This window comes from Colletotrichum scovillei (genome assembly GCF_011075155.1).
Source record: "Colletotrichum scovillei strain TJNH1 chromosome Unknown Contig00003, whole genome shotgun sequence".
In the NCBI taxonomy this organism is placed as follows: Eukaryota; Fungi; Ascomycota; class Sordariomycetes; order Glomerellales; family Glomerellaceae; genus Colletotrichum; species Colletotrichum scovillei.
The window spans coordinates 2874642-2894366 of record NW_023336261.1 but is presented as its reverse complement, the minus strand read 5'-3'; the positions used below and the strand labels follow the sequence as shown (position 1 = coordinate 2894366).

At 55.4% G+C, this 19725-nt stretch overlaps 7 protein-coding genes across 7 annotated transcripts; 3 read left to right on the top strand and 4 right to left on the bottom strand.

Annotated features, from left to right (window-relative positions):
- Window positions 1–19: 19 nt before the first annotated feature.
- HER10_EVM0002709 (uncharacterized protein) lies at window positions 20–1984 on the bottom strand. The gene has a single exon (XM_035472411.1). It carries the CDS (start codon window positions 1724–1726, stop codon window positions 524–526), a length of 1203 nt encoding a protein of 400 aa, XP_035335775.1. The 5' UTR covers window positions 1727–1984; the 3' UTR covers window positions 20–523.
- Window positions 1985–4082: 2098 nt separating this feature from the next.
- On the top strand, window positions 4083–8018 carry HER10_EVM0011389 (uncharacterized protein; the record flags this gene model as incomplete). The annotated part of the gene is made up of 4 exons (XM_035480822.1): window positions 4083–5068; window positions 5146–5241; window positions 5307–7194; window positions 7372–8018. Exons 1-4 carry the CDS (start codon window positions 4598–4600, stop codon window positions 8016–8018), a joined length of 3102 nt encoding a protein of 1033 aa, XP_035336570.1. The 5' UTR covers window positions 4083–4597.
- Window positions 8019–8959: 941 nt separating this feature from the next.
- On the bottom strand, window positions 8960–11189 carry HER10_EVM0005762 (ThiF family protein). Its single transcript, XM_035475366.1, has 2 exons — window positions 10397–11189; window positions 8960–10333 (listed from the first exon to the last, which is right to left on the bottom strand). Exons 1-2 carry the CDS (start codon window positions 10773–10775, stop codon window positions 9153–9155), a joined length of 1560 nt encoding a protein of 519 aa, XP_035336065.1. The 5' UTR covers window positions 10776–11189; the 3' UTR covers window positions 8960–9152.
- A 432-nt stretch (window positions 11190–11621) lies between these two features.
- Window positions 11622–14238, top strand: HER10_EVM0008059 (uncharacterized protein). The gene is made up of 2 exons (XM_035477595.1): window positions 11622–13238; window positions 13296–14238. The coding sequence occupies exons 1-2, from the start codon at window positions 12277–12279 to the stop codon at window positions 14044–14046; spliced, it is 1713 nt and encodes a 570-aa protein (XP_035336272.1). The 5' UTR covers window positions 11622–12276; the 3' UTR covers window positions 14047–14238.
- A 375-nt stretch (window positions 14239–14613) lies between these two features.
- HER10_EVM0012390 (dihydrofolate reductase) lies at window positions 14614–15597 on the top strand (the record flags this gene model as incomplete). The annotated part of the gene is made up of 2 exons (XM_035481786.1): window positions 14614–14887; window positions 15082–15597. Exons 1-2 carry the CDS (start codon window positions 14753–14755, stop codon window positions 15595–15597), a joined length of 651 nt encoding a protein of 216 aa, XP_035336663.1. The 5' UTR covers window positions 14614–14752.
- A 33-nt stretch (window positions 15598–15630) lies between these two features.
- Window positions 15631–17265, bottom strand: HER10_EVM0005733 (putative ubiquinol-cytochrome C chaperone). The gene is made up of 2 exons (XM_035475338.1): window positions 16610–17265; window positions 15631–16500 (listed from the first exon to the last, which is right to left on the bottom strand). The coding sequence occupies exons 1-2, from the start codon at window positions 17040–17042 to the stop codon at window positions 15959–15961; spliced, it is 975 nt and encodes a 324-aa protein (XP_035336062.1). The 5' UTR covers window positions 17043–17265; the 3' UTR covers window positions 15631–15958.
- A 386-nt stretch (window positions 17266–17651) lies between these two features.
- On the bottom strand, window positions 17652–19572 carry HER10_EVM0004270 (3-oxoacyl-(acyl-carrier-protein) synthase 2). The gene is made up of 3 exons (XM_035473920.1): window positions 18903–19572; window positions 18123–18845; window positions 17652–18015 (listed from the first exon to the last, which is right to left on the bottom strand). Exons 1-3 carry the CDS (start codon window positions 19305–19307, stop codon window positions 17854–17856), a joined length of 1290 nt encoding a protein of 429 aa, XP_035335922.1. The 5' UTR covers window positions 19308–19572; the 3' UTR covers window positions 17652–17853.
- Window positions 19573–19725: the final 153 nt, after the last annotated feature.

Below are 19725 nucleotides of genomic sequence, written 5' to 3'. Positions count from 1 at the left end.
ATTGCTATTTACCCTTTCTCTCCTTTTGAATTCAGATTGCCTTGAGGCTTCCATTTTGCTTTTATAAACCAGATAGCTTTCCCCCCCCTATTCTCGAAGACCGACTTGACCATCCCATGATGAACGCCGCGCCATATATGCCAAATGCGAGATGCCAATGGGCGATGTAGTAGACCCGATACCATAGATCCTCTCCTTCTGGACTTGGGCTTTTGCTCCTCTACCCAAGGGGTTTAAATCCTCACCGTGCTGAGAATCCAAGGGGGTCGGGGTGGGTGAGAAAGAAGCGCGAATCTCCAAATGATGAGTTGCCTGAGGCCCTATGTATGGCCATCAAATTGGAACTCTCGCTCTCTGCCGATCTCAGGCACTCAGCTTCTTCCGCTAGGCCATATACACTTCAGGCGCTGTTCATGCCTTCCTTCTGCACTTTCATCACGCATGAAGCGATTCTTCCTCGGTCTCTCTCTACTGTCAGACACGAGGTAGTCAGTTCCTCCTCTCATCTTCCACTCTTAGCCGATTACTGCCCAACCCATCCCCCCGTTTCATCAAAGGGCTCCTCCATCTCCACCTCAGAAACCTCATCCTCACTATCACTCTCCTCCCCGCCGCGCTTCCTCTTCTTCTTCTGGGAAGGCTGCACCTCGGGCGCTTCGTCCTTGCGCATGAACACAAAACTCCGCGCCGCCCTCTCCTCCCCCTTCCACGCCGCCCCGCTCGCCTCCCCCGTCTTCTTCTCCCGTATCACACCCGCCGTCCGCGCGTGCTTGTAGCCCGGGTACGCGCGGGAATGGAACTTGAAGCTCTCCAGCGCCTGTAAGCCCGCGTGGCGGCCGAGGTCCTTGACGTTCCACAGCGTGTAGGGGTCGCCCTCGAACAGGGTCACGACGATGGTGCCCTTGGGCGCCAGGCTGGGGAGGGCCGAGGTGAAGAAGGCGACGAGGAGCTCCTGGTTGTAGCGGACTTGGCGGTTGCGGTCGGTGGACTTGCCGCCGACATGGGGGAAGTTGAAGAGGATGCGGTTGAAGATGCCCGTCTTTGTCGGGGCCGACATGTGGAAGCCGCGGTGGTTCGGGGCGGATTTGCGGGTGAAGGGTTTCATGGAGCGGGCGTCGATGTTGTAGAGGACCCTGTTGTTGTTCTGGACGGGAGGTTTGTACTTCTCGTCGTCGTCTTCGTCGATTTCCTCCTCCTCCTCCTCCTCCTCCTCCTCTTCCTCTTCTGCTTCTGGTGACTCGGCCTCGGTGGGTTCCTTGCTGTCGTTCTCGTCGTCCTCGGCATCGCCCTCGCCCTCGCTCTTTGCTGCTTTTGACTTGGTAGATTTTGTGGTAGTGGCGGTCCCGTTGATCTGCGCAATGTTCTCCGCGGCCTGGGGGTACTTCTCCAGTAGCTCCCGCTCGTTCTTCTCGAGGACCGTCGCAGTTAGGTTACGGCAGCCATGGTGTGTTGCAAGACTCGCTGCGAAGCTGAGGTCGCCCTCACCGATCAGCAGGATGGCGTCTTCCTTGGAGAACGGTATCACGGGCTCCTGGTTCTGGTGGTACTGCTGTTGCGCCTTCTTCTTCTTGGCGTCGCTTTCGAGGGCTTGGGCGCTCTTTGGGTTCTTCTTCTTGTTGTTGTTCTTGCCATTGTTGTTCTGCGGTGCGCCGCCCGTCTTCTTCTTCACCGTGTCCACGAAGTGGCTCTTGTGGTTTATCGACCCGAGCTTCCGCTTCTTGGCCATGATGGACGAGGGGTTGTGGTAGAAAGGCTGGTGGCTCGGCAGAGGAGGTATGCGGCGCAATGGGTAGCCTGGTTCACGGTCCGGGCCGTTCTGGTGTTCGTGAACTGGGTTAGGTTTTCCGAGGTGACGTCCGGCGTACGGCGTGTATCGCGGTGCAAAGTGGGATGTGGTGGTCGGCGGCGGTGCTGTTGCTACCCGTGTCGGCGCCGGGGGGGTGGGAAGGGTGTGTAAGGTATGTACCCCACGCTCTGGTTGTACCGTGAGCGAGAAACTTTTTTTTTTTTGGCCCTTCTCTTCCCGGGGCGCTCTTTCTGCCGTTGTCTTTTGACTTTTTTTTGCGACGCTACGGCGGTGAGCACACATAGCGCTCTCCGGCGGCTCGGGAATAGACGAGGTTCAGCCGTGGAACCCTTCGCTTTTTTTTTTTCAAGCTCGTCAAGTGTCAGTGGCCTCCTTAGAAACCGACCCCTAGTACGGGGGAGTGGATTGGGCGACACTGGATTATGGATAACCACAGGGGGGCGGAAGAGAAAGAGGGCGGCGGGAGACGGGACCAGAGAAGGTACCCGGTACAATTGGTGCGCGGGAGGAAGAGTGTGCTGTTCAGGCGCCAGGGGACTCGTTGGCCATCCGCACCCCGGGCGTGCGTCGTGAGATGGACCTTGCTGCAGGGGAGGAGAGGGTGAGGAGCTGACTGCCTCGGATCTATCGAACTTGGAAGACACCTCGTCGTGCTTCAAGGCAGCATTGATCTTGATGACACTGAGGGCTGGCCCAGACCCATTTCTGTGTGATCTATTGAACCCATTGCTTTTGTATGCATCTTTTGGTGTCGTGTCTGATGGTGGTTGTTGTTCGTCCCTTCTTCTTAGCGTGGCTCTTATTAGCTAAGTGGGCCGGTACTTGGATGAATGAGGCTTACCTGGCACTCCCGAACCTTGAGCAACTGGCGGCTTGTTGTGTACGGAGTACGAATGGTAGGTATTGCAGACGTAAGGGAGGCGAGCATGCCAGTACTATGATTGTGTACAACCATCCAGAAGAGGATTACGATCAAAATGCTGGTCGCCATAAGATCGTGGGTAACGGAGCGAGTATAGAACACCAGTGTGCTTGCTTCAATATCTACGTAATTGAATTTCGTTTATTGTTGCATCATGCCCAGAACACTCGTCGGTGAGCCAGCCATACCAGCCACAGAACAACAACACAAAGCTGCACCTCACTGGGTCCTGGAAAAGAACTTGCAGCCGTCCGGCTGGAGCTCGGGATCTGGTTCAACAACAGGCCCACCCGGACGGGACCAAGACCTGTAAAAGTCGCCCCGTCCGACAGGCTGTCCGACTCGTCCGAACAGCCTGAGGTACCCGAGATTGAGGCAAAAATATCTGCTTTGTGAGGTTGATAGAGACGATACTGCTCAGAAGCAGTATATAATATCAATCCCAATGGAAGATATGTAGAGAAAGGAAGATGAGCGTGTGAAAAATACTGCTCATTTTGTTGCGCTTTCATCCAAAGTCGGATGGCATTTACAAAGCGGCTTGGTCATTTAGGAATATCTAGAGCCACTTGGATTGGGTCAGACAGGAAGGAGGCGGGCATGGTTGATGAGGAGCAGAATCCAGGGACCGACTGACCTCATTGCTATCATCTCGAGGCCGTCGTCGTGATACCGGACGCGCTTGAGAAATGCTGCTCCTGCTCAAGATGACCGGCTGGACGTTTGGGAGAAGCGGACAAGAAGGCACGCTTGGGTCTATGAATATTTGGTTAGGCACAGAGTAGGTAGTCATACGCGTTCAGAGAAGCCATCACACAGCGGGAGCACAAACGCAGATACAGGCAGCCATATGAGCAAGGCAGGTATTCACCGGTGCAAGCAGGTTCTGTTAGTTGGGACAGTAAGACCGCAGGCATTCATTATTGCCCAAAGATGCGATTCTGGCATGCTCGCCTGTTGGCCTGCCAAGTCGCAAATGCCCGTTACGAACACCCGAGCGAGCCAGCTCTCCGAAAAAAGGCTTACACTCAGATACGTGCAAGGCACGGAGTAAGGTACGCGGTAAAGTACGAGACAGCACCATGGACGGCCAGATGGCAGAATCCTCATGTACCCGGTACCTCTTGCCCTTTTTTGCCGACAGGGGTAGAAGGCTATTTCCGGTCGTCGGATTTTCTGGGCCTCCGGACGAATCAGGGCGCGGTAAATCATGCCTACTCCTACCAGATCGGTGTAAGTGTGTGCAGCACAGTGCTGGGCTGGGCCTTGCCTTCCGCCTCGCTGTAGCAGGGTGGTCACGTCTGTTCCTGCCTCTGCTGCGCTCCGCCTGGTATTATTTGCAAAAGGCAGGAAGGGGAAAAAAGCGAAGCAATCTTCGTTCCACGCTCCCAATTCAACGCCTCATTCACGCTGGCTCACTCTTACAGCCATCTCTGCGCACGAGTCTCATCTTCAGCCTGATTCCATTTATCCCCCTCTCAAGCTGGTCTCTCATTGAGGAATTCCGCTCGTTGCAGAGAGAGAGGCCAGCCGGCTGTCATTTTCTTAGCCCACACCACTACCATCCCCGTCCAACCCACACACCTTGGTCCTGTTCTCCGAACAGCCAACAACCTACAGACATCTTCAAGTCAAAGCACGTTCTTGACCCCGAGCAATCGCGCCTGCTCACGTCTTTTCTGAGATTGACCGAGAATTCCTCGGCCGCTTCACATCTCAGTTTTCCAACCCGTACCGCGCCCCCTACCTTACTCTACCCATCTCACAGACGCCCCCATCTCATTACACCATACCCGCTCTCACTTTTGCCTCCACATACCCCCATTTCCCCCGTCTTCACGTCTCTTTCATGAACGGCCATCGACATCATGTCAGACGTTGAGACACCGGAGCAGTCTTTTTCGACTCCGACGCCTCAGCTCACTCCCAAGGCCAAGGGCCGCGGTAGAGGCCGGGGCAGAAAAGCTGTCGCGCCTAAGAAGGAGCCTCCCAAACCCGCAGCCACAGCCGGCACTGGTCGACGCGGCCGCTTCAAGCAGTTCTCAGACGACAAAGTCCAGGCAAATTATGAACGGCAACGCGAGCTCAAGGCACAATACGCGGCTCTCGCTAATGCCGTGAAGCCAGCGCTACAAGATCTGGCTTCGCGCTCCATCGACACACTCACAAATGACAAGGACTACCACAAAACGGTGCCGGAATTCAAAGTCATCGAGGACAATCTCGGCGCTCGCTTCGAAAGGTCCCTCCTTTACTTGGAAAACAAGCTGGCGACTGCCGCCAGAACCGTCTTCAAGTCCAAACATGCCAAGCTCGGCGCCGTTCGCGATATTTTCAAGGTTCGTGAGGCCCCGACTGATATGTCATGTTTTTTTCCTCTCCCCCGGTCCTCTGCTAACGTCACTCGCGGCATTAGAACGGAGTTGAAGATGCGGAAGACAGATTTTTGGATGCGCAGCTTCATCGCCTCAACCTTCTGGAATACCTTCATGACCATGGTCTTCCTGTTGACGTAAGTTCATTCTGTTCTTCATTCTATTTTTTCCTGCGTATCTCGGTTATTCACACTGGCCTTAGCTCGTCGATGCAGGCTGGAATTATAAACAAATTTCGGACAAGGAAGCCCAAGAATTCGGCCTCTATGAAGTCTACGTTGACGGAGCACTCGTTCCCTATCCTCAACTCGTCGAAGGCACCGAAGCCCATGCCCTGAGACAGGCTGCTTGGGCGGAGCCACAGGCCGCGAAGGAGACTTTGGCGCCGCCTTCCGCGGCAGCGACTGGAGGACGGACTAGCAAGCGGAAAGCCAACCAACAACCAGATGGCCAGCCGGCCTCCAAGAGGTCTGCTGCCGATGTCGCGCCCGTCCGCCACATTGCTGGTATCATGTCGGCTCAGCATGCTCCCATCGAAGACGAATCGAATGAGAGCACGCCGGTACCTGAGGGTCCGTTGACCGCTGACCAGAGAGAGCCCGCCTTGCCGGCAAAGGCTTCAGAGCCAGATGAATACGGTTGCAGACAAGTCAACCGGCCGACAGCCAAGAATGGAGCGAGTATCGCGAATCGCCTTATTGTTCCTCCATCATTCCAGTTCGATGACGACGAGATTGGATTCCGTGATTCCACCAACTCCCCTAGGCATGGAGCCACGCTCGCTAAGCGTGGAAAGTATCTCGGCAAGCCAAACTCGAACACCTGGCACTTTGATCCTCTGCTCGCTCGTTGGGATGCTAGAGACCTTGACGAAGAAGACTACGACTTGGAGCTTGTCCAGAAGTACGGCACTCACCCCCGATTGGGCTGCTTCCTGCCCACGAGCAAAAATGACTCCGAGCCGCCAAAACCAGAGGCAGAGCCGATGCATCCCACAGTTTTCCTGACTCCCTCAGGCAGGACCATCCATGCATCTCGTGTCGTCCCCATTGCAAAGGTCGAGATTGCTCTAGCTGACAAGCCATACTCGGAAAGAATGGGCGCGATTCTCTCTACCATCTGTGAAATGGAAGACATCTCCCCCGAGGACATTGAGGGACCTGAGCTTAAGGCTCTCAAGGAAATCGCAGAAGAATATGTCGAGCAAAGACTCATCGCCGAATCTGTCAAGGAGTCCGAGCCCGCGAGTCTGGAGGATACGCCTGCCACTTCGCCCCTCCCTATGAACGACTCTGCCCTTAACATTGCTGGGTTGGAGGAGCTCGTTGTGGCTGCGGAAGCCGTCGAGGCGGAGGCCAAGGTGGTGGAATCTGTCGAAGAGAAGCCGGTGATCCTGCCCGCTCCGACTCCAGTCAGACCTGCTACCCGTGCTTATGACGCTATTCGCGACATATTTGGAGGGTCCGAATCAGCTGCCGCTGAGCCTCCAGCTCCCGTCCTAGTGCCGGAGCCCATTGACACTACTGCGCTCGCAATCCTCGCAGATGCGTCTACTTCCACCTACCCTCCCCAGCCCGTCGACCTTGTCATGGCCGATGCTCCCATCAGCCAACCCATTCCAGTTGATGGTCCTCCACCTCCCCATTCCCATCATCATCACATCGACTCTGGATATGTGGTTCAGCCCATTCCCGCTGAGTTCCGCATCCAGGCTGCACCTTCAAATGATAGTGTCGGCTGGATTGAACCTCGAATCGCTTCACCGGGCGTCGACGGTCGAATCCACCAATCTATCGAAACCCCGTCGATGAGAGATCCGTACTCGAACCAATTACCCCCTGCTCGACCAGTCGAGATGTCTCAAATGAGGTCCTCGATTGACGCCACCAATGATACCCGCCGGCACTCCATGTACCACGAGCACAGCGCTCCTTCGGCCTACAACGAGCAGCACTTGCCTCATCCGCATAACCAGCAACACCTGCCGCAAGCAGACCCCATGATCGACCCGCGTCTTTACTCTGCACCGATGGACGCTTCGACCGCACATCATGAATATCAACAACAGGCTTACGGTCAGAGCCAGCAGGGCTACCAATTGCCCAGCATGCCTATGCAAGGAGGACCCATGGCACAAGCCTCTCCTCAGCTGCAACAATCTGGCTCTACATCTCGTATGCCGTTTACGAACCCTTCTCAGGACAGGAGCTCGCCGCTTCCGCCCTTGCGGCCGTCTCGTGGCCGCAAGAGTGTTCCCGCTGCACCAGAGCAGGGTGTTCAGATCGAGCAACATCAGATTCAGCAACAGCAACAGCAACAGCAGCAGCAACAACAACAGCCGCCGCCGCCACCTTATATGAGCACCAATAGCGGCTCGTTCTACCCCCCTGGTCCACCCAGGCCATACCACAATGGATACACACAGGAGCAGCCAGGTTTGCCGCCCATGATGAACCAGTACCCACCCTACACAGGCACGCAACCTCCACCACCACCTTTGCAGCAGCAGCAACAGCAGCAACCGCCGCCTTACGGACACCCAGGCATGTCTCCCACTTACTCATCCATTGCCCCAGCACAAAGCCCTCCGAATCTTCAGTTCGTTCCGCAGCAACCCGGCGAACCGTCTAGAAGCCGGGCTGGAAGTGGCTCATCAACTCCAAGTGCACAGGGAAACAGCAAATACCCCAAGCTGGCCCCCGCCCCTCTGCCTGCTCACAGAGTAGGGTGGCCTCAAGGCCCTGAACTGCGAACCGTTCAGTATGACTACAAGGAAAACATCAAAGACTATGCGCCTACGGAACCCCCTCCGCGTCGCGGCCCTGTCCAAATTCGGGGATGGAACATAAACAATAATAGGATCCAGCGCCAGAAGACAGATGAGAACGGCGACGAGCGACGCGGGTCCCGCTAGGAGCAGATTCTCACGTTGCCAGAGCTGAACCCAAGTAAGGAAGGTTTAACAGGCGCGGGAGTGAAGAAGCCGGCTGCCAAGAAGCCAGCCGCTAAGAGGACAGCTGTCAGGAAGACGACTACGAAGAAGGCAGTCGCTAAGAAGACGACTGCCAATAAGCCAGGTCCCAAGAAAACCTGAATGGAATCCGAGAATCGTGTTGCAAGCGGATCGGGACAAGCGAAAAGAGCATGTATTATTATCACATCACTTTGGACATTGGTCTTCCACATATGAAGATCTTTTGGTTCTCGTCATCCGTATGCGGATGAAAGACACAGAGAAAGAGAGAGAGAGAGAGGGCTGGGCTGAAAAGCCAGGTGGAGAAGCTCATTGAATGAAATTAGAGCTAGGACCGAGAAGCCGGGGTCAATAGTGCCTCAGCATATTTGGAATGATAATGAATACGAAAAGAAGAATTGGTTTTGAGAAATTTGCTGCTGAGCGTTGCTTGTAAAGTGAAGTCGTTATCCATCTGTTTTCCGCGTTATATCATGCGGCCCAGCAAGTGATGTTGTCTCATGGACGTTTTATGTCCGTCAAGTAGGCAAAATCGGAGAGCCACCATGAGTCTGTGTTTGTTTTAGGCAATTGATTCTGATTGACTCATATGTTGCTCTCAAGATGGTTATACATACCTTACAGACGGAGTCGAGAAGTAGCTTCAGAGAGTAGTTTTCTATCGTCCATACACAAAGACAGAGAACATACAGCTGCTTGTTTGCTTACTCGAAAGGCCCCATTCATACTTCTCATAGATTTTCGCATAATTACGGCAGCCTTGCGTGCCAGGAGAAAGCGGCATTGCTTGGAGTTCGCGAGGTCATTGAGGGAGGAACCGGAGTCACAGTTCTGAAAGTTTCATAAAGTTTCACCAAGAGAATATAATGCAAATGGAGCGTGAGCCTCTTCAATTTTTGTGTTCTGATTACAGTGTATCTGATATTACATGTATTCGAGCCATTTTGGTTTTTTTCCGCACCGGCGAAAAGGGATGTTCGGGACGAATTTCCTCTGCCATCATCTCCGACTCCTCGTGAGAAACTGTTATACACATACACACAACCGCAAATGTTTAAACCACTCCCTAGCAGACTACTGCGTGAGGATCTGGTTGTTGAAGTCTACCGCACCATCCATGCTCATCATCATGCTGGGATCAGCAGGCATCAGGCCCCCGCCATTCGGCATGAGACCGGCGGGCGCAGCGAGCGAGAGGAGGCCGCGTCCCAGCTCGCCGACGGGGTGGAGCGGGAGAACCGACGCCTCCATGGTGTTGCCGTCGAAGATGACCATGTTCTGGATCGGCTGTTGAGTTTGGCCGAGGACGTTGATGACGTCCTGCGCGAGCTGGCCTCCGAGAATGGCGGTGACGGGGGCCATCTCGCTGCCGATGTTCTGCAGGAAGCCGCGCAGGACCTCGGAGCGCAGCGTCTCTGACGGCAGGCCGAGCTGGGCGTGCTTGGCCGTGGCGAGCTTGGTGAAGAGGCCGAGGTCCTCTTTTGTGTGGCTGGGGAGGCGGCCGCTGTTGAGCACCTGGAAGTCCCAGAGGGCGCGCAGGCACGAGATGACGGGGCTGACGGCCTTTTTCCTGCGCGCGCTCTTTGCGTACTCGTCGGGCAGGGTGGCGCCGTCGCTGGCGAGGTACCAGGTCGAGTAGAGCTCGCGCTTGGTAACCATCTCGATGGTCTTGCCACCTTCCTTTTTGGTGTTGACGGCCACGACGCTGCGGGTCCGCGTCTCGGGCGCGAGCTTGGTGGCCACGTTGCCGAGGTCGCGCTCGATGACGTAGTCGTGCTCGATGAGGTCGGAGAAGACGAAGCCGTAGAGGCCCTGGGTGCCGGCGGCGTAAAAGGCGCGCTGGTGCAGGCGGGTGGCGGTGTTGATGATGTTGAGGGAGTCCGGGTCGAGGTCGGTGGCGATGACGATGTCGAACGCAGAGAAGTAGCTCGTGCCCTTGGACTTGATGCCCTCGGCGTCGACGTGGACGCGGACGCGCGGGTTGAGCTTCTGGATGGCGGCGGCGGCGGCCTGGGCGCGGTTCTGGCCGACGTGGTGCTCTTCCTCGGAGAGGAAGAACTGGGAGCCCAGATCTGATTCCGAGACGGGGGCGCCGTCGAGGATGGTGAGGGAGCCGATGCCGGCGAGGACGAGGTTCTTTGCGATTTCGTTGGCGAGGGCCTTCATTGTGATGAGGAGGATATTGGCGTTGCGGATCTTTTCCTGGGCCTTTATGCCCCAGAGGCGGATTTGACGGTCGTAGAGCGCAATCTCATCTGGTAGAAAGTGTCAGTTTGTCCGTACGGTCTCATGTAGGTAGATGGCTCAGGCCTACGTACCTGCGCTCATGCCCGGTGCCGGAGCTGGGATATTTGGAAGCATATCGTTGCCCATGAAGATTTGCTGTTGTCCGTTCTGCTGGAGGATCTGAGGCATGAACATCTCGCCCGTGGGCAACATGCCGGGAAGGATGCCGGGCATGGCTCCGGGAATGACCTCCTGCAACGCTTCCGGGAGCACTTGGTCCATTGGCGCGGCTTGCATGCTAGGATCGAACCCGTTGGAGGGATTGGGAAATGGCATATGAGGCAGAGCGGTTTCCTGAGCTGGCGCGTTGCTACTCGGGGCTGCGGTTTCTTGTGCGGGCTGCTGTGCTGGCTGCTGCTGCACCGGCGTCTCTTGCACCGGCGTCTCCTTCGTTTGCGTTTGCTCCTCCATGATGAAGTCGTGAAATGAGAGGGATGTCAATTGACGAGAATGTGTGGATCGCGAAAGAACAATGTTCTCGTATCCTGCGTAATTGAGTCGCGAATCGTCAGGGCAGCTCAGCAAATCATGCGCGTCGTCGTTTGGCTCGTGAGATGAGTTGTCGCAATGAAGCGAGAGTTGAGAGGTGAGACCGCGTCAAGTGAGACCGGTTTTGGGTCCGTCGTAAAAGATGTGAAGGGAAGTATCGCAGGTTTCGCTCACTCAATGACGGAAGCAGCAAAAAAGTTGGTGGATTTCCAGAAGGAAAAATCCCAGTCAGAAGGAAGTGATGGCGATATATGAGTATGACCTCTCACCTCAACAAAGCGAGGCTGAGGACGGGATGGGTTCACTTTGAGGTCGAGGCTAAGGTACCTTAGGAGGCAGGTAACAGAGCAAGCTTGGACAAGGAAGGCAGCTTCGACAAAAGAATTGTTAACACGGCGGCCCTGGTACGGTACCTAAAGTAGGTAAGGTAGGTACGTGGAACGCTCGCATGGAACGCAGTCCTCGGCGTCCCTACCACAGATAACGCGCTAGGGCCACGCTTAAGTGGTACCTCGCTTTGGTGGAGCGTTACATACTAAGATGATGTATCTCGTAGCATTTTGGTCCAGACGCCCCTCTCTCCCCCGTTGCCTCACTGGTTCTTACAGGTACGAAACCCCGCGATGGGTAGGGCCAGGGGGTCTCTCTTTAGCGGGTGCAGAAGGGCGATCCCACCGCTGTCACTGGCTGTCTGCTCATTTGCTCGCCTCCTGTCGAGGGGGACTTGGAACGGAAATCCAAGCACCAGTACGGAGTACCAGCACCAGCACCAGCACCAGCGGTCAGCGGCACTTCAGTCCAACTCCAACTTGTATCATCAACCAACCATCTTTGCTTCTCCGCCGACCTGCTGACGACACAACCCGAGCTGCATCGACGGCCGTTTGCGCCAGCTCCGTCAGGCCCTCTTGTCTGCACTCATACTCTGCCCGCTTCTGCCACCTACAGCACAATAACCAAAGCTCCAAACTCCCACCGCCTTCGATTTACTATTTGCGACGAGGGTCAATACTTGGGCCAGCGACCGCCCTTCGCATACACTACCTTTGTTAGTACAATCCCGGTGGATGGAGGAGGTTCAGCCCGTACGACCAAGTTACACTCCTACGGGCGGCTACGCCTCGCATCCTCTTCTGTGCGACGATCTCGCCTTATCTGCTGGCTATTGACACTTCCACCCTCTTCCAGTTGCCGCCCTGGTCGATAAACGTCCAGGTAGTTGGACCACGAATCTCTACTGCTCGCCTACCTTCACTCGATCCCACTAAACCCCATAATTTCCACCCCTCGAACCGGCGCTTCCACTCTCGCTGTGGCCTATCTCACGTCGACAGTAACGAGCGCAGCACCAGGAGACTTTCACAGATTGGTTTGTCTCCTGGCGCGTGCGTCGCTGAACCCTTGAAACCTTTGCCAACGAAGCATGTCGTCACAACGGCCAGACCCGAGCCAACGTACTCAGAGGCACGACGACGACGAAGACGACGACGGCTACCCGCCCCTGCCACCACACCGTAGGCTTCCCCCACTACCGCCGATTTCTAGAGACACGAGTCGCCTCACCTTCTCCTCAAACACCACACGACGACATCCCTGGGAGCCTGAGCCTTACACTACGCAGGACCAGGCCGAAACCTACTACCAGCTCACGCGGCACATGGCTGATCGAAATTTCCAGGCCGAGTACGACGAGCTCGTGGGCAACAGTTTGAGTGGCTTCACAACATTCATGTCTCAGGCGCAAGACGACTTTGGCTTCTCCCGAAACAACAATCTTGGCTGGAGCCAAAACTCAAATTTGCTAAATATCTTGCAAAACGACCAGAACGACCAGCGAGACGACGACGACAACACCCGGCGCCAACCCCTCCAGTTGCCCCCAGTCTTTGGGTACAGAACCACCAGGACAATTAGCGGGCGTCAACGAACTGACGGCACGGAAGACGATTTGGAAGCAGTCAGAGCTCTGTGGAATAGGAGAGCACAGTACAGCTCCTCACCCTTTTCGCCGCCTAGGATGCCTCCCAATCAATCCCCGCCAAATCTTTCGCCTCTACCTCCATCGGAGGAATGCCCGGAGGAGAGTCGGAGGGTGAAGAGGAGAAAGCTGGACTCTGAACGTATTGCCCAGAGCTTCAAGGGGTTTCGATATGGACGGTATGGCCAGGTCGAGTCAGGTCAACTAAAGATGGAAATCATGAGCTGTGATGGGGGACTGTATGAGAACGCCACCCTTCACGCCCACGAAAACATCCTCAAGGACGATAAGACTGTATACTGCACACAGTCTAACCGCTGCAACATTATTCTGCGGCACCAAGGCGGTACTGCTTTCAGCTTGAAGGAGCTCGTCATCAAGGCGCCGGCATCGAATTACTCTTCACCGTGAGTATCTCAAGTTTCCCCTACTTTCTGGGAGCTGTATCTAACAGATATACGTAGTGTACGGGAGGGTATGATCTTTGTCTCCATGAATCAGGATGAGCTTCTTAGGCGAACGGCGGAATACGAAATACAATATGCTCCGCACAGATCAGGTCGCACAACGGCCTCCAGAGCACTAGCCCCGATAATCTCAATACGGCATCACGAAGACGGGACGACTGTGACTAGAACGCACAGTCGGCAGAGACGGCTATACAGTCTGGGACATGATGACGATGAAAATGAGAGTCGGACAGCACAGATCCCGCCGGAGTTCATCACACACTTGCCACCCTTCAACATCACCACCGAATGCAGTTACGAAGAGACCGACGATGATGATACCCCTAGGATCACTGCGAATCGAACAGCTCCCAATAGAATTGGGTCTTTGCCGTTTGAGAGTGACAGCAGCGACGACGGCAATCCATTTGCATCCGACTTTGAAGATTATTCCTTCACGAACAGGCGCCGTGACCCTAATGATATGTCACTGGCAGAGGCTGTTGAGGCGAATCAGATGGCAACGCAGGAGGCTGTTCGGGCTGTCAGTGGTGGACGTGGACTCATGGCGCCGCATGCCAAGTTCTTTATCGAGAAGGACAAGAGCAAATGCACCATACGCTTTGATCCGCCGGTTGCTGGAAGATTCATACTCTTAAAGATGTGGAGTAGCAGTCGTGCGGCTGGCAGTAATATCGATATACAAGCGGTCCTTGCCAAAGGATTCGCTGGACCGCGGTATTTCCCTTCAGTGGAATTGAGATGAAGGGGTGAGGTGGACCAGGGAATGGAAGGAAGGGGGTTTATGAGTTCTTAATGACGGGAGGATAGTTCTATTCTCAGGATGACTTTCTCGACGAACACGTCGACGGCGTTCAGGTTCTGTGGCCAGCAATAGCTAGGCTGGGCAGGTGTGACTCGGAAGTCACCTATATTATACCAAGTGCGAATATACCAGGATTGGGAGATGATGTAAGAGTTTCCACGTGCCTCTGAAAGTGCAGTGCATGATGTGACGTATCTGACGCTGCAAGTCTGGCCCGCGAGTAGTTCTCACGACGTTTTGTATGAGGAACTGACTACCGTATCCACAACTCAAGAAGAAGTATTCCGTCATAGAAATGGGTTCTCAATGCTCAAAGACTTGAGAAAAAGACTCAGGTCGTTGAAAAATGCGGTTGTCAGTCATGAAATGATTCATTGTTACCTTTGACTCGACATTCCACATGAGCCCACCAATCGGCCGGCACCAATTGTCACTCAGCTAGCGCAAAACTCAGAGTGAACCACGCACCTCACACTTACACTTACTTACACCTTCAACCCAACCGACAGCCAAGGCAGGGTAAACCACATCACCCTCGAAGCCAGTCTACTTTTGATACTCCCAAGAAACAAATTGTTTCCCAAAAGGCAGAATATCGTCTAAGAAAAGGGAAAGAGAATCTTCCCCCACCCACTAGAGAGTCATTATGAGCCACGAACTCACGCTCATTGTCGCGGCGACGCGCAACATGGGCATCGGCGCCAAGGGCGGCCTGCCGTGGACGGGACTGAAGAAAGAGATGGCGTACTTTGCGCGCGTGACGAAGAGACTTCCTCCGCAGGTACGTAGAAGGTCATGTCTTCCTTCTGCCGCTCAATTCGCTTCATGCGTGATGAGGCCTTGGGCAATTTTTCAAAGCCTGGACTGAGTGCCGCATATTTCTGTCCGTCTCCGGTATCACGACACAATCTTGAATGGAACTTGAATGCCTTGCACAAGCACCGTTATATGGCTGACAAGACAATCGGGCACTAGGCACCCTCAGACGCCCGCAACGCCGTCATCATGGGCCGCAAGACGTGGGACAGCATCCCGCCCCGCTTCAGACCTCTCAAAGGCCGCCTCAACATCGTCATCAGCCGCTCTCAGCCTGCTTCCTTGGACTCTGCTTCGGCCACGGCGGCGGCCACGGATTTCGAAAAGGACGCGGTAAAGGTCTCCTCCTTAGACCAGGCCCTCGCGTTCCTCCGCTCCGATGCCAGCGGAGCCGCGGCCGGCAAGCTGGGCAAGGTGTTTGTCATTGGCGGCGCGCAGATTTACGGCGCGGCGCTCGAGGTGCCCGAGGCCAAGAGGGTTCTGCTGACGAGGGTTATGGGGGAGTTTGAGTGTGATGCGTTCTTCCCGCTGAAACTTGGCGGCGAGGGCGAGGGGGGCGAATGGGCTCAGGTTGAGAAGAAGGGGCTTGATGAGTGGGTTGGGGAGGAGGTTGAGGGGGGTGAGATTGAGGAGAATGGGACGCGGTATGAGTTCCAGATGTGGGAGAAGATTTGATCTTGTAATTTTTTTGGTCATGAATATTCTGTTTCCCTTTGCTTATCTCATGGTACGGGAAGGAGTGATAAGATGGCTACATTTACAAGAAAAGCTAAATTGGATGGAATCTTGTTCGTTATCCTCCATTCCGTCTGGGAACCTCTAATATGCGTTGGTGATTGTACAAAATTACAAGGCCTGCAGCATCTCCCTTCCCCATGCCAGGCTCTACAGTCTGCGACGTCCGTCAATGCTGTACATGATTCTCATCATATTCCCCCAAAATCGATACACTGCGGCGACCCACGAATCGTTCAGAATGTCTGATCCGCTGCCATACGACGACTCTCCACCCTCTCTCTCTCTCTGAATCCTTCTCTTACGCCTTTACCGCCGCCTGCTCCTGGCCACCCCCAAGCTTCGCAACATCCCCCTTAACCTGCGGCCCAACAGCATCAACAAGGGCAAACATCTCCCTCACATCCCTCTTGAACACTTTAGCCGGCGCAACCAGGATATCCTCCACGGGCGCCGCCTCGAGGTCCTGCAGCGTAGCGCGCATCCACCCGACCACGGCAGCGACCTGTCGCAAGTCGGCGTCCTCGCGGCTCTTGAACAGGTTCCGCCACACGGCGGCGCCGAGGACCTTATCGTCCTTGACGACGCCCTCGTCGTAGGCGGCGATGAGGCCGCGCCACTGGACAAAGATTTCCTTGAGGTAGCGCTGGCGGAGGGCAGCCGAGGTCATGCCGTGGTTGAGGTGCATCATGCGCTCGCAGTCGAAGAAGAACTGGTCGATGAACTGGTGCTGCAGGTTGCGGGAGCTGTCGCGGTCGAGGCAGCGCAGGCGGGCGAGGACGAGGTACATGTGCAGCATCGTGGCTTGGGACCAGGAGCTGAAACCCGGTTGGAGGTCGAGGACTGTTGATGGATGTGTCAGTATCACTTGCGATTACAACTCAAACATGAGAGGGGTGAGAGGCTTCTGCCATCCAAAGATGGGAGGTAGAAAGGAAAGAGTAAGACGCACATTGCAACCACGGCCCGATGGGGTCTCCGACCTCCTCCCCCTCGGCCGTCATGCGCACCATGTCCTTGGCGCGCTCCTGCTCCGAGATCTTGTACAGCGCCGGCGACGAGCAGATCTTGTACAGCGCCTCGAGGCGGGAGGTGGTCAGGGTCGCGGCCATGGTCTTTGGCGCGGCGGCCATCATGCCCGACGCAATGGCCTGCTTGAGCCCGCCGGACGACGGCGCCGCGTCCCGCCGCGTCGCCGTCTGGCTGAAGTGCCTCCTTCCCATGGTGGTAGTCGCGGCCGGGCCGCCGGTCTTGGATGTCGTCAGTGCCGCCGCTCGGCGCGCCGTCGCGGCGATGGATGTCTGCTGCGACGGCGATAGGTCGGCGGTGGCGCGCAGGCTCCGGGCCAGGAGTCTTGCCTGGTAGCGGCAGCTTTGGCAGGCCATCTTGAAGGTTATTGCTGATTCGGGATGTCAGGGATATCAGGGAAAGGACCGGGTTCCGTGTCTTATCTCGGAACGTCGCGTGGGTGATGAGTGTAAAGGGGGTCGTCGATTGTTCCGAAAGTGTATGGGGTCAGTCGAGGTCTCGTGAGCCGGAGAATCGGGGTATTGGACGTTGACCAGCAGCTTGGGCCCAGAAACGCGGAGCTCACAAAAAGTCTGGACGTCATCCAAAAAAAAGTTCATGAACACATCGAATTGGAAATTTCGAGCTAGCACATGCCAGGTCGGCGGAACTTCGGGCCATGTCCACCACGCCTGCGTACCGTGCTTCTCTCGAAGACTAGACACTGTAGCCAAACACCATTCAGCTTCTTTGGATTGACAATGCAACAACGCTCAATTACCTTGACTTCGATCTTGGCGTTTTGCATGCTGTAGTTTAGAAACAGAAATCGGCTACTTTTCTTCCTCACAGGTATTGCCGAACTTCATGGACGGCCCATAAAGCGGACTTTCTCGCAATAAGCGCTCGTTACTTTGCACCTAAAGTCATTTAGAGCCTTGCAAACGCTCATATCTGATGTTAAAGCAGAGATTAAGCTCGTAGTGGCCGCGTACGTATGTCGGCAATTCTATCTCCTACAATTCTCGTAACCAATCATACATCGAGTCTTACAATGCGAAGCTTTCCAGAAAGCCTCTCTTATGGTGTGCCCAAAGTCTGAGTCTAAGCCAGAGCCAATTTAGACATTCCGCGGGCGCAGCCGTCATCGCATGGTTGTTCTGGTTCTATCGGCACGGCTGTCCTCATTTAACGTACTTTGGAAAAAACCAGGGAGGCATTCGTCCCGCCAAAGCCAAAGCTGTTGGAAATAGCAACGTTAACCTGTTTCGCTTGTGCCTCGAGGGGTACCATGTTCATGGATCCCCCGACATTTGGGTTCTCGAGGTTCAGTGTAGGCGGCACGATATCCTTTTGAGTAAGAGTCAGAGGAAAACATTCGGTTGGGCAGAAAAAAGGCCAAAGAAGTCTGGGGAAGATAAGGTTCTGGTTTCAGAAACCCAATAGCCGCGACTCACCTCTGCAACCGATAGCACGGCGAACAGGGCCTCGATGGCGCCAGCCGCCCCTAGCAGATGGCCAACGGCACCTTTGGTGCTGCTCACAGTCACCTGCGACTCGTCCGCGTAACCCTCCTCGCCTGTCATGATGCTTCGTATCGCGGAAGCTTCTGCCGCATCGCCAACCTGTGTCCCTGTTGCGTGCGCGTTGATGTAGTTCACCTCGGCCGGTCGTACTTCCGCGTTCTTCAGAGCAAGCTTCATGGCGCGGAATGCTCCGTGTCCGTCTTCCCGCGGGGCCGTCATGTGATGGGCGTCGCCGCTGCAACCGTAGCCCCTCACCTCCGCGTAGATGTTGGCTCCGCGGGCCTTGGCGTGCTCGAGTTCCTCCAGGACAAGGACTGCCGACCCCTCCGAAACGACGAAACCATTGCGGTCGCGGTCGAAGGGACGACAGCTGGCGTGGGGGTTATGGTTGTAAGCTGTGGAGAGGGACCTTGCCCTCCCGAAACCAGCAAAGGTCAAGGGATGGATGCAGGATTCCGTTCCGCCAGCAACCATGACGTCGGCATCCCCAAAAGCAATGAATCGCATCGCATCTCCAATGGAATGAGCACCCGTTGTACAGGCGGTTGTGACGGAATGGTTGGGGCCTTGCAATCCGTACTTCATTGAGATATGACCGGCGGCTAAGTTGATGAGAATCTTGGGAACGAAGAGTGGTGAAACCTTCTTGTAGCCCTACCAGAACAGACTTTAGCTTGGCTTCGCTTGTCGATCACTGCAGCGAGATCTCACTTGTTGGTTGAAGGCCAAGCTCGTCTCATAAATCTCCTCGAGATTTCCTATACCGCTGCCAAGGCACACGCCCGTAGCCTCCTTGTCCTCTTGGCTCTGCGGATTCCACCCGGCATCTTTCATTGCCATGTCGGCGCATGCTACGGCGTACTGGGCAAACTTGGACATGCGACGTTGTTCCGTGGCGTCCAGCCAGTCAGCCGGCCGCCACTGATCGGGACCTGAGCCATGACTGGGGACTACGCCAGCAACTGTGCTCGTCAGATCTTTCCAGCGGTTTTGCGGCTCAAAGGCAGCCACACTGGTGATGGCAGATTCTCCAGCCAACAGACGTTTCCACGTGGTACGCACGCCAACACCGAAGGGCGAGATGGCGCCGAGCCCTGTCACGACAACTCGTCGCATGACTCTTGTGCCATAGCCAGGGCCAATATCTGTGTGTCGTTTTGAACTACAGACGCACCGACATGTAAATGGGGGGAATAAGGTAGCAAACGACAAAGTGGAAAGGGCGGGGATGAAAAGGGTAGAGGCTGCGCTGGGGCGATGTGTCTATCGCAGGTAGGGATGATGGTAATTTGGTACGGTAGGGTCCTCCCGTGTCAATGGCTAAGCCGGCAGCGATGATGAGGGACGGTTGTGCGGTCTGTAGGACAGTTGAAGTCGGAACAATGTTACGGATAGGTTAGTAGAGATGTATGAAAAACCGCGGTCGGGTCGTTTCTGCTGCGCCGCACAGATGCAGTTTAGCGCGTTCTTGACGGGAGGGTACGTACTCGGCAGTCGCTGAGCTGAGGTGTCGATAAGTGCAGATTGTCGACCT

Coding starts and splice junctions, on each gene's coding strand:
- HER10_EVM0002709 (XM_035472411.1), bottom strand. CDS start 1,726: ATGGCCAAGAAGCGGAAGCTCGGGTCGATAAACCACAAGAGCCACTTC.
- HER10_EVM0005762 (XM_035475366.1), bottom strand. CDS start 10,775: ATGGAGGAGCAAACGCAAACGAAGGAGACGCCGGTGCAAGAGACGCCG. Junction 10,334..10,396: donor GGCACCGGGCATGAGCGCAG/GTACGTAGGCCT, acceptor ACTTTCTACCAG/ATGAGATTGCGCTCTACGAC.
- HER10_EVM0008059 (XM_035477595.1), top strand. CDS start 12,277: ATGTCGTCACAACGGCCAGACCCGAGCCAACGTACTCAGAGGCACGAC. Junction 13,239..13,295: donor GCATCGAATTACTCTTCACC/GTGAGTATCTCA, acceptor AGATATACGTAG/TGTACGGGAGGGTATGATCT.
- HER10_EVM0005733 (XM_035475338.1), bottom strand. CDS start 17,042: ATGGCCTGCCAAAGCTGCCGCTACCAGGCAAGACTCCTGGCCCGGAGC. Junction 16,501..16,609: donor CATCGGGCCGTGGTTGCAAT/GTGCGTCTTACT, acceptor ATCCATCAACAG/TCCTCGACCTCCAACCGGGT.
- HER10_EVM0004270 (XM_035473920.1), bottom strand. CDS start 19,307: ATGCGACGAGTTGTCGTGACAGGGCTCGGCGCCATCTCGCCCTTCGGT. Junction 18,846..18,902: donor GCTTGGCCTTCAACCAACAA/GTGAGATCTCGC, acceptor CTGTTCTGGTAG/GGCTACAAGAAGGTTTCACC. Junction 18,016..18,122: donor CCGTGCTATCGGTTGCAGAG/GTGAGTCGCGGC, acceptor CTTACTCAAAAG/GATATCGTGCCGCCTACACT.